Source organism: Electrophorus electricus, chromosome 18 (genome assembly GCF_041902795.1).
Source record: "Electrophorus electricus isolate QZ-2024a chromosome 18, ASM4190279v1, whole genome shotgun sequence".
Taxonomy (NCBI): Eukaryota; Metazoa; Chordata; class Actinopteri; order Gymnotiformes; family Gymnotidae; genus Electrophorus; species Electrophorus electricus.
Window position 1 is genome coordinate 18,585,661 of NC_137514.1, and position 12,984 is coordinate 18,598,644.

Here is a 12,984-nt window from a genome sequence, read left to right on the forward strand (position 1 = left end):
AGACACTACATCAGAAAGAAACAAATAAACATTCAAACATATCTATCCTCACATCTGGTAAAGCAAGTCTTGAACATACCAGGTGCAACAGTAGACAAAGAAATGGAGAAACATTACATAAGGCATTCAAACACAGAATTATGAACTCTGCTATAGGGGTCACATAGGGCTGTGACCCCTTAAGATGGAGGAGTGGTCTCAACAAATCCCAGGATTAACAACAATCTCAGTCCAGAAAGGCACAATCCTAGGAACAGTAGAGATGCTACGCACCTTCACACGCCCAGGTCTCTGATAAAGGCTTGAATGTGAAGGAAAAAAAAAGATATGAATGGACTGGTGAGAATAGTGAGACAAGATTTTTTAAATGTAATAATTTATATAATACCATTTTTTTTTGCTGTTTGCACATCGTCTGTAATAATGTATAATGTAAATTTAGCAGAAGGGATGAATGTGAAGCCTCTCTTTTCAATTTGATAATATCAAAAGCACATAAACAGATGGGCATTTGACACATTGTAATTCCATATTGACTGTTGGAGCTCTTTGCTATTCCAGTTGCATTAATAACAACGCAGTGAAATATTGATAGAGATAGAATTCAGTTTGATTGCTTGAGTAATTGCTGCTCATTTAGATAAAGTGTCAGAGTGAGCTTCAAGAGGCAATTAATTGTGAGGAAATGAAGATCACACTGCTGTGCAGAACAAGCAAACGCCTGTCAGGCATCGAACGGATCTTTCAGAAACGCTGCCACCAGTAATTTGGGTTAAACTCTGACCCTTGATGTTAGCTCAGCAGCTGTAACTGATCCAGACCCAATTAAGACTTTGTTTTTCCTTTTTTTTGTTATGCTGGCATAAAATGGCAGCCAGGTTGTTTTAATGCACTAAACAAGGCACTAAAATGAATCAAAAGTGTGTCACTTCGTCTATTAGTTACACTTTCTATGCCGGTTTCATAGAGAAAGACTTGGTCTCAGACTATTCACACTGCAAGCCTTATGTCCTTCCTGCAATCATTCCTGTCCAATGATTCAAAACAAACAGAAGTTTATTGCTTCTGTAGACCAGGCTGGATGAACACACTTGAATTGGTTTATTGCAGACAGAAAATAATAGGAAACTAAAAACAGACAGCAAAAGGCTACTAAAAACCTCAAACAGTACTCATAGACTAGGTAACAGGCAAGAGACCAGGACGTGGCAGACAGATTACTTTAGGGAAGGCAAACTTAGACGCTGAACCATGGGAGCGAGAGACCTTAATGTTATTGTCACTGTACTTATACAAGCCTTTATTGTGTCCTTAATACAAAGCGGGGAGAGTGGAGCCTGGGTGGAGACTGTGGTCAGTAGTCAGTAGTTTCTACTGCATAAAATCTTTCATGATTAAATTATATACAAACATATTGCTGCTAATCTGAGTGTCCTTTGGAGAAAAGCATATGTGTCAAATTTAGCAGAGTAAGTCGGAGTTGGATTCGACGGGAGATTCCCGAGGCTCAACACTCTGGGCAAATTTAAAAAAAATAACTTCTTAGAGCAAACACTTTTTAACAGGGGAAAAAGCTCCTTGAGACAGGAATAGTATTCAGCTACATCATCTCAACTAGAATGTCAAGTAGAACATCAGATAAGCATCTTTTATTATATTCAAATACACAAGTTATCAGACTTGACCTTGTCATCACCCCAATTTATTTCAATTTATTTTATCCTTTATGGCAATAATATAAGCTAACCAGCAACAATCTTCTAATTTTCTAATATTGTAATATCTCTCTTTCATTTTCTTATCCATGCTACCCAGTACCAGGGAAGGGTGGGTTATCCTTGGATTCCCCTTGTTGGGTCTCACGAACTTTCAAGCTTTGAGCCTCATTTTATCTCGGGGGATTTTCCTTGCTGCTTGTGCACTAGGGACACAGATCTCCTCAAAGCACATTTGAGACAATGGCATATCTGCCCCACAAAGCTCTGTGCACATAAACCTGAATTAAATTACTTTCCTTCACATTGATTTAAGATGTTTTGTGTAGTAATTAATTAACCAATTATATAATCGTCATGGCGCATTGCAGAGTAAATAACTTAACTGCATCAATTAGCCTGGATGCACTCTCTTCTGCTAATATACTGAAGCACAAAATGTCTCCAAGGTATATAAACATGAAAGCCACTCATCTTATAGTCCATCTTTACATAAAATTTGTATTTATTTATTTATAAAGAGGATAATTTGGCACACATTGGACATTTCTTATCCACCCACGTGAAACTTTTAAATACACACACACACACACACACACACACACACACACACACACACACACACACACACACACACACACACAATCCTCTGGGTTATGAAGTACAAATGACCAGCTGTTTTTAAATTAACCCTGCACTCTTGCTTCCTTGTCCATTATTTTTTCTATTATAGCAGGTCTCCCTCTATCACACAACAATACCTTAAAAACACAAAGAGATATGCTAAACTTTTTTTTTTTAATTGTTGCAACTGAACTTACTTTCTTCTCCCTTTCTCCCTTAATGCCGTTTTCTTATTTAATGTTATTTTATACCCAGCTCTTCTTAGCAACATATTCTTTCAATGTTTATTTCAGCAATAAAGTGTTATCTTATCTTAAACACAAGAAACTGATGTGTTTCCTAAAACACTATAGCATTTAATAGATCATAAACTGACACAGCCAGCAACACTTACTTCTAATAGTCCTTATGATCTAGTAGATGCATATCAGAAACTGGAATCTGAATAATCAGCTCTGTCCAGAGACGAGCACCTCTCCATGCCCAAGCTAACAGGCCCACCCATCACTATCCTTGTACCCTGCTCTAATCATCTACTGTAAGTGTATAATGGACCATTTCCTTTTCATCACATGGCAGCATTGTCTGTCATAGAGCCCTGGGCCCTCTCTGCTGCACTGCTCCATGCTCTGGTTTTCATTACAGCACTCTCAGTGTGCAAATAGCAGGATCCATGCAAAGATGAGCATGCCGTTTGCTTAGAGACAATGAAACAAGCCGCTTATTTACTCGGAAGTGCATGAAGCCCAGGTTTCCCATGGCCACAGCATTTTCATATTCATCCTGGCTCCTCCGGGGCCGTGCCTCTGGGGCTCGTCATAAAATGTCACACTTTCCGGCCGTCAGTCGGTTCATCTGGAGCGTCTGCCCCTCCCCTAGGGCCAGTTCACAAACTCACCGAAGGTCAGAACGCCTCAACACTGCAATATCCCCGTAGCATCTAGTGAAATTATCATTGCAATTCAGCCAGTGAATGGTCCAGACATCCAGAAACGCATATACAAAATGAGAGTAACAATGCGATGATCAGAGGGTAAAAATGCATCTTGCTAAAGGTTTATAACTACAGTGTACATAATGGAAGTAACATTATAACAGATCAGTGTGATGGAAGATACAGAGCATGGGAGGATTATGAGATGGACATTTGGTATCAGAATGAGTCTGGAGTGTAAGAAAATCTGTGCAGAAGGAAATCTTAATGCAACTGATTTTTAAGAAGCCAGTTCTTATGAATATTCATGCTACATAATTCAGGACAGCTCCATATGAAGCATATATCTTATTTTGCAGAAAGAAATTAAGTGTACCACTGTGACACTTCTAGCATCAATCAGGCTCACGTGACATCATATAACCCAAGAGGAGCAAACAAATAAGCCTCTCACTGTATTACAGTTATTTCTTATGACAATTTTTATTAGTTAGTCATCCAAGGTCAACTGATGGGATGTATTCCTTTTATAAACTTTTTTCTCTCAAGGTTTCTTCCTCTAGTTCTCTTTGCTTATCACTGCCACATTTTGCTAGCTTGTAAGAGGTGTACACCTAGACAAAACTTCTGTAAAATTGATTTCTGTAAAGCTTCTTTGTGACAATACCCATGAAAAGTCCATAAATACATTCTAATTGAATTTAAAATATCAGAGGCCACAATATAACAGTGACTATATGCTACCTAAATAACCATGTTTCTCTGTTGTTTACATTTTTAAACTGTTGTTGAACCTGTTTGCATGTGCCTAAATGTAGCTGCAGGCAATTATCTCTTCACTGAAACACACATGGACAACCTTCCAATGCCAGCTTTCAAAAGATGATACCCTTGACTTTCAGCAACCAGCACCAGTTGGTATTGACCATCCTTGTTAAAGTACAATTTTAAGCAGCCTTTGAGCACAGCTTATTCGATTAGGCTTTTTAGAAATTTATGAAGATTGAGCAGCCAAGGGGTCTGGGGTAGCATACTGTAAGTCAAGTGTCAAGGGTTGAGTGGGAGGGTAAATCAATAAGTTGCATGCCCCTTTGTTCTGGCTCTTGGCACTGAACGTGGGTCACTCTCATCTCACTTCTTGGAGACCCCTGGGCACATAGTGCTGAGAAGGTGCTGGCATACAGCCCTCATGTACTGCAGAGAGATCTGGATGTCTGTTGGACCCTGCTGAATTGCTTCACAGTTAAATATTAGCCTGATGTAAAATTACCATGACCATTATGCATGTAACGTTGAGCCAGCAGAACCAAAGTGTATTGATTTTTCCCTTACAAGATACAAGATAATTTCAGATTTTGTTCGTGCTCTGACTGAGCCAGGCATAATATTATTCTGAGAACAATTTGGAAGTCCTCCGTCCACATGTAACAATTTATTGAGCAATAGTGTCTAAATAAATATTGTCTAATAGTATAATAGTACGGTGTTAGTTCTTTGTAATACTATTTTTCTAGGGTAATTAAAACTTAGCATTAGAATAATAAATGATGTCACCTTCAGTGTAAAGGATCAGTATACTATAGTTCATTACTATAACAAAAATACAGTTTTTCATTCCATTATACATCTTCCATTTGATCTAATCACACATAACTTGAATCATTATTCAAAATATCTTATCATACAATCACATATTTAAATATGTGCAGTATTTACTTTTAGATGATAATTCCAAACGCACCAGCAACTGACTGAACTGGTCATCAGATGTAATTGTGCTGATTCTTGTTGTGGAACTTTAATGCACAGGCTTGGAGTTTAGTTTGAAGTTCAATCGGTGATGTGGAGCCTCTAGTGGCAGTTAAGGGGCAGCAGACAACTTTTACTATCCAGACCAGGGTTTCCAGTTCTGCTCTTGCACTACCATTGCTTAGTGCTTTCCCTGATTCTACTCATTGTGCTATTTAATTAATTTAATAGTCTGCCTCTCCAGTTAAAAAAATGTCTGGTTCAGGACTTCCACTGTGTTGACTAGCTCAGAACATGGAATTACAGTAAAATACATTTTTGAAAAGGGGTTTTATTGCCATTAAAGGCATCTTATAAACCCCAGTACCTTCAAGCAGCCCTACCATGAGGTAACAGAAGATTTTAGGAGATATATTTCTATTGTTGACAAACAATGACAGTGGAATGACAAATTTGAGGGAAGCGACATGGCTCCAATATTCATATTCAAAATAAATTAGGCACCGTGATTATGTCTTCTAAAAGAATATAAACTGCCTTTCAATCAATAACTCATTTACAACCTCCTCTATGCTTCAGCAAAAACAGATTCAAGTTAAAATTGGGCATGGTTATAATAAGTATAAAAAGTGAATAAAACGTTGAAGTGAGAAATACTCAGTTGAAGTGGTAGTAGTATGCAAGCATGGAAAAATGTAAAGCAATGAAATATTGTGTAAAGAATACACAAAGCTGAACAATGCAGAGCCTATAAGAGTTTCTGTCTGTCTGTCTATGTACCTAGGTGTCCATCCATCCATCCATTCCTCTACATTAGGCCATGTGCTATTATTTATACACGTTGGTAAATAGTTTGTAAAAAATACTTGAGAGCAAAACTACCACAAAAGGTTATGTGATTGTATAATATTACACCCATTAAAATCCATATACTCTCTCTTTGTCTCTCCAGCTTTCTCCGTTGCAGGTGTATGAACGAAATACCAGTCTTTGTGAAAAAATGTCTAAATACTCCTTAACTGGTGAACCAATGAAGTATGAGGTGGGCGCAGTTTACGCGGTTAAAATCCTTCTTATGGCCAATCACTCGAGAGGTAGGAGGTGTTAATGAGACTGGGAGGCGTGCCCTGGCACTGAAAGCAGAACTTCGGCGCTGAATTGAGCTACAGTAACTGGGTAATGGTTTCAAGTTTTGTATCGTGGATAAGTAACTGACATGTTTAAAAATAATACAGAACAAAACATACCAGACTAATTTATTTGCCGTCGGGACATGTGGACAACAACGCCTCTGAATAGCGCGGGTGTGATATTCAGATTTGCGGACTGGAGAGAGCCATCACTGCCCTTCAGAAACAGGATTCCCTTCTGAACATGTGAATGTATGGAGGTACAACTTCTTCAACATAACGAAAATGGGGCCATCTCTTGTTCTTCAGTGTTTTCTTCTGGCAGCCGTGGTTATTCGAGTGATCTATTCGCAGTCAGGTAAGTGTCGGCACAAGTGCGTAAGACGCAAGGTGTCCGTGGCTTGTTTTTGGACCAGTTGTCCGAAATGCGTGGATTTGTCAATCTCAGTCTTGCGCTCGAGCTAATGGCGATTATTCGATTCGGAGTTCTGCTTTTTAGACGAGTAATCAATTATATATGCACTGAAAAAGTGACGTTTGCTTTACCTAACATTCACTAGATTTACAGTGTTTCATGGACATCTTCTAAAATATGCCTTAAAGATAAGCTCATCTCATCATTCCTGCCTACGTCCTGAGGGAAGTTTGGTGGTATGTAATGTGTAAGCCTGATCTGTTCTGAGTATTCTCCCCCGTCCGTCAGATGTGGCCGCGCTAGCCTGAGAGTTTGACAGAGCCTAAACTTATTTCACTGTTCCACTGTTTAACTGGTATATATTCCGATATGAAAATGACTCATTTGTTTTAAAAAATTAAAATAAAAATGCAAAGTACACAGACAAAAATTACACTAATGCTTTATCTTAATACTTCAGTAGGCGTAAAATACTTCAGGCATACCAGCAGTATTTTCTTCCTGTCAGGGGAGCACATATTCTAGGAGGTCTGCGCGTGGGTCTGTAACTTGGTATGCTCGCGAAGGTGGCACGTAACGGAAACGCACGCATAGCAGAATTTCCCCCGCGCTGCACGAGGCCAAGGGTACCCCGCATTTCCCAAGTGTGTCTAATAAGCATATAATTTAATTTACTGGTGGTTTGCTGTTAATGAACTAAGCTCTCTTAGTTCTGTGGGTGTAAAGTGCTTATGGTCTGTTTCATTGCACATTTATTATAGAATAGCCTATTGTGTCATGAGAAACGTATTAAATGTGATTATTGTAATAAGGGAGGACTGCCGAAGCAAACTGCCTGTCAAACATTTTTATTAGACTAAAAAAGTGTGGTGGTATAGTACAGAAGGTTATTGCACGTCGAGCGATTGTTTAGTACAGCGGCAGACAGAAGTGGCTGTCTGCACTTGTAGTTGATACAAAGCAGAGTCACGGTAATATAACGAGGGACTTGAATGGAAGTACACTCGGCGTCCTGCAACCTCAGTAGTGTCCTGTAACTCGCTAGTTGGTCAAAAGGGGGCTATTTGTTGCTGTTTCAGATTATGTCACGCACCTTAAAAAACAAAAAACAAAAAATCGTACAACCACTGCCTACATGACGAAACAGAAAAGAAACGACAGGCAGCACAAAGGGAGAGGGTTCATTCATTTGTAATTTATTGTGACTTTAAATAATCTAAATTATTAAAATATTTCAGAGTCGTGAATGAATGCTGAAAAAATCAAATGTTTTACGTTTCTGTCAGAAGACCTTTCGATGATTGTTTAACCCAGTCTCTTCATACCTCTGCTCTGTCGAGAAGCAGATGGCACTATATTTGACCCGGTCAGCGTAGTGACGTTTAAATTCTGAGGAAAATTACTGTCAGATATCCCGGGAATAAACAACATCGACTCAGATTACGCTGTTTTCCATTTGTAGCTTTTATTAACTTGGTTGGTAACACCCCTCTCTCAATCACTGCCCGAGAGAGTCTGTTAGTGGTTGTGAATAATAATAAGAGAGTAATGAAGTATATTGCTGAATTCTGGGACGGCTTTAGATCGAGGATTAGCTGTATTATAAGACTAAATGTGCCTAGTGCACCAGGAGGAACTACTGCCACTTAACTCTTGTAACTATGTCTTAATTCCACTCTCCGTGGGCTTCAAAAGATGAAAAGAGAAACATTTGTCTTAACTCTTGCTACTTTGTCTTAATTCCACTCTCAAAAGGCTTCAAAAGATGAAAAGAGAGACATTTGTCTTAAATAAAAATAATTTCTCAAGTGAAAACATCAAATATCTAAATATTAGCATGGATTGGATGATGAGACAGAAAATCTCTAGAAGATTCGATTCAGAAGGCATTATCTCACAGAATGCTTGTTTCTCTCCTCATCTGTCCACAGGGCTTAAGGTTTTAACCTCTCTCCCTCTCATGTGTAAGGAAGAAAAAAAAAAAAACTTCCTTTGATTCTGGCATGCCAGCTCTTCCTCGACAGGCTTACACTGGCAGCCAAAGCAAATCACCACCCTAAAGAAAGAAAGAGTGAAAAAAATTAGCTCTACACTCGTTCTTTCCTCTCTCCAACACTCAAGAATAGCAACCTTCATCCCCGGGCTGTCTGGCTGCTCCTGGGTGTGGGTTAAGCTATTGCAGCAGGGTGTATTCCTCCTGGTTGTGCCTTTTAGCGATGCAAAGGAAGCCACAGGGATTCGCTACTCAGTTGCTTGAGGGCTCGTGTTCCACTCTGCTTGGAATTCCTCTCAAAAAACAAACATCCAAGGATCCCTATTTCTGATGGGGCAGCACCATGACTCCTCATCCTCTTTCCAGCTCCATTGCTATCCCAGAATCCCGTTCACCCTTCCTATCTGACATCTTGCTCTGTTGCTTCTCTCAAATGGTGCCTTCTTGGTCAGACATAGGCCTTAAAGGAATGCTTCACCCAAAAAGCCCATGGTCATGATGCCAAATGGCACTCCCTGGCACTCTCTGCTACCAGCATTAACATTTTCAAATGAGGCATTCCTTCCATTTCACTCTTCCGTTCCCAGCTGGTCTGCAGTATGTGAACAGAATGTCAGCTAGAGTGCTGAAACAGTGTTTGGGACATTTGTTTGTGTCTCATTGGCTACATTACTTGCCGTTGCCTTTTAAAATGGTCCTTAATGTAAATTGGCAAGCCACACATTCAAAGCTGTACAATTACACACCAATGAAAGGCCCTGGGGCCTTTAAAACAGGCTGAATTGGTGATTCTTTTTAGATGCTCCATCAACTGTGCTGACCAGAACAGTAATGTGGTGGACAGGTGGACCTTACAGGCCTGTAGGTGAGAAATAAGAGAAAGGGAAAGAATGAGGTTGAGGAAGCCACTAAGCTTGATCAATTATAAGGCTGTACGTTAATGGAATGCATATGAAGAGCACTATGCTGGATGGTTTATATTTATGAAGAGCACTGTCCAGGGTGTGTTTTTTGTTTTTTTGTTTTTTAATGTAATCGCTAGAGATTTTAGTTTGGAAAAATTCCAGGAAAGTAGCAATTTCTGAAAGAGTCAAACTACCCTGTCTGGCCAAAGTCACTCAGATCTTTTTTTTTTGTTGTTTGTTTTCTCCATTCTGATGTTTGATGTGAACAATAAGTTAAACTGCATAATTTTATGCTTTGAACAGTTACCTCGTGATTGGCCAGTTGCCTGGCTAATTACATGAATAAGCAGGTATACAGGTATAGGCTGAGTATGTGTTAGCTGTAAACCCAAGGGCATATTGCGGAAGAGTGTACTGTCAGCAGTGAGTACCTGAGAGGGACAGAAATAAGCAGAAATAAGCAATCATGATTCCTACATGTGCTTCTTTGAATCTCTGGGCAGTATAATTTACTATCCTATATTAGGCATGTTTAGAAATACAAAATTTTCACAGTTGTCTAAATTAAATATGCTTTTGTGTATGAAATTGTTTCATTGCTGTAATAACCAGGTGTTGACTATATAGTCAGTGATAGGACTTGATTGTCAGCTCATGTAATATAAATTAAGATCAGGTAAAATTAATGTTGTGACTCCAGTTTCATTACTCAGTCACTTGCCAGCTCTCCTTGTGAGCTATCTTCAGAAATATCTTCAGAAATAGTTTATTTACCCTATATATTTACCTTACCTAACAGACAGTGAAATTTCGGAATAAATATGATCAAAGCTGTATTTTAAACTCATATGCCATGGGTTGAATGAAGAAAAATTGAAGCACTGCTTTTTTTTTTTATAGTAAAGCCATTAAATAAAGGCCAACCAGTGGTAGCAATGTTTGCACAATTTTTAGTTTGACAACAATCTATAAAGAGCCTTAAAACCCTTGACTACATATACTCATTGCCAGTAGGAAACAAATGCAGAATTGACATAGCACACTTATTTTCTGTATTCTTCCTATAATCCACCAGAAAAAAAAATGTCAATGTGGGGATGAGTATCAATCTGTACACATTTTAAGATGATCACAGAATGCTTTTTAAAAAACTGTGAATACATAATTTCTTACATTTTCTAGTTTTGTATTTTATAAATGTATGTTTTATTCTTAGAGTTAATGGTCTGATTATTATGCCTGGATAGTGGATAGATCAGACATGTTATGTTGTGCATATACTGACTGACCATACTTCGCTTCTGGCTAAATATAGTTTAGATGGTGAAGTTCTGTGTTGGTAGAGGTGAGACTGAGTGTTACTGCATACTCCCACGCTGTTCAAGCGCAAACTCACTGACTCAGTCAAAACTCATCTTATTTGATCTGTCTGGGAATATTTGTAGCAGAGGATAAACTTGCCACTGGAATTAAACATACTTAGTCATCCTTGTGCTTTAATCCAAACCCAGGCCAATTTTTTGAGCAATTGATTCAGCTGCCTGGTCACTACTTCATCGCATCTGACTCTTAGGTAAATGCAGTGTGGAAAGTCTGATGGAACCAGGCCTTGTGGAACAAGGATGGAGCAGCTCAGTCTTGCACTGTACAGCAGTTATTCTTCATTACAATCCATTACATTCGTGAGAACAACTCCGTCACAGCTCACACTACTCATTAGGTTATCAGTCCATTATGAAACCAGGTGAGGTGTGTTATATAAAGGAAACCATGAGAGTGTGCGTTGAATGGAAATGCATGGGACTGCAGTTGATAACCACTGTAACACATCAGCATCTCTGCCCACGCACTAAGGTTCAGCTCTGCCAACTCCTGCTCAGACTGCTTTTATTTCTAGAGGCTGTAGACTGGGGGCACCCAATTCTTGGAGATCTACAGACTCACAGTAGATACTACAGAAGGACTTGATTTACTGGATGAGGTGTGTTAAATTAGGGTTGGAACTAAACTCTGCAGAGGAGAAGATTTCCTGTACTAGAGGTGAGCGCTGCTGCTTTAGACTGATCTGTAGTACCCCCACCCTGATGTTGCACTTACATTTCTTCTACCGTGTTTTCTAGGATGCTGAAAACCCGATCTGGTCCATCATTACATATTTCCTGTTGCCAAAGTCTTGCACCTGCATTATTAAACCTTCTGAGCCAACTACTCAATTTTTTTTCATGTCATGTTTGCTATACTAGTATATTTGTCTTAGGGTGATTTGATGTTAGCCTAATATTTCATATTTTCATATCTGTACTTTGTTAAGACTCCTCATGCTCTAATACACCTTTTAACCCATGTCTCCAGAGTCATCCTTGGTAGTCACATCATAAGACATGGGCCCGGTGCAGCCCGTGTGACGACTCAGCTGTGTTTATAAGCAGCAACACTGGCGCAGTATTTATTAGGAGAATGTCCCCGGCCAGGAAGGAGGTATCAGGGGTTGAAATGTGCCAGCGTCGCCAGTCTCTTCTTGGCCCAGGGGGCTGGAGGATTCCATTCAACATGGTTTGATCGGCTAGGCTGCCAGGGGCCGCTGTCTGGCTGTGGCCAGATGTTCTGCACCATCCTGTTCTCTTCTCCCAACCACTGTTGATTGCTTTGGTTTACATGCAGATGGAATCGGGGTTTGACGCTTATGAAGGCAGAAAGAAGACCAAGCCTTTAGCTTTTAGGGAAAAGAGGGCTGGCTTTGCTTAATATTCTATTTTACTTTTTTTTTTCCATCCCTCCTTATTGATGTTTGACGTAACTGTCATGTCTTCATTGTTGTTTCCTCCTCTGTCTTTCATCATTTTTTGTACATTCTCTCCCTCAATCATCCTCTGCTCTCATATTGTTTCATTTTCCCTCATTTCCCTCTTTCTGTCTTTTGACACTTGCCCTTTGTCACTTGTTCCTCCAGTCCCTTTCTGCAACTCTTTTCAAAGCTTGTCCCTTCCCGCTACTCCCAAGTCTGTCATAAGGAATACATCTCGTCTTCTCTTGCTTTCTACCACTCAGTCTTCATTACTCCCCATCCTGCTGGGAGATCATCACTTCCCTGGGGAGGCTGTAAATATTTAATGGGGTATTTCAGGAAGATCTTTATTTTCTGCGCTTTATTCTGTGTTTATATATATATATATATATATATATATATATATATATATATATATATATATATATATATATATATTATTCTGTGTTTATATATATATATATATATATATATATATATATATATATATATATATATATATATATATATATATATATATATATATATATATATGTGTATGTGTGTGTGTGTGTGTGCATTGGGGATGGGGGGGTGGGTGTTTTAGAACAGAGGTTCTAAATTCAAGCCTCTGGGACCTCTGGACCAGTCCAGGTATTTGTTCTGTTCTAGAACCTCATCCATATGAACCAGACAATCAATAGCTCCTCATTATTTGTCTAGCATGTGGAGCTTGAACAGAAAAAAACCTGGAC

The 12,984-nt window shown here is 39.1% G+C and overlaps 1 protein-coding gene across 18 annotated transcripts in view; it reads left to right on the top strand.

The window, feature by feature from the left end:
* The first annotated feature begins 6,169 nt into the window (after positions 1–6,169).
* Positions 6,170–12,984, top strand: part of LOC113579187 (receptor tyrosine-protein kinase erbB-4) — a 165,432-nt gene continuing 158,617 nt past the window's right edge. For all 18 annotated transcript variants that reach the window (XM_081700975.1, XM_081700987.1, XM_081700977.1 and 15 more), the window contains exon 1: positions 6,170–6,510. Coding sequence is in view for 4 of the 18 variants with exons in the window: in XM_035534870.2 (XP_035390763.2) it covers positions 6,438–6,510 (73 nt within the window). In the remaining 14 variants the exon portion in view is untranslated. The remainder of the gene's footprint in view (positions 6,511–12,984) is intronic.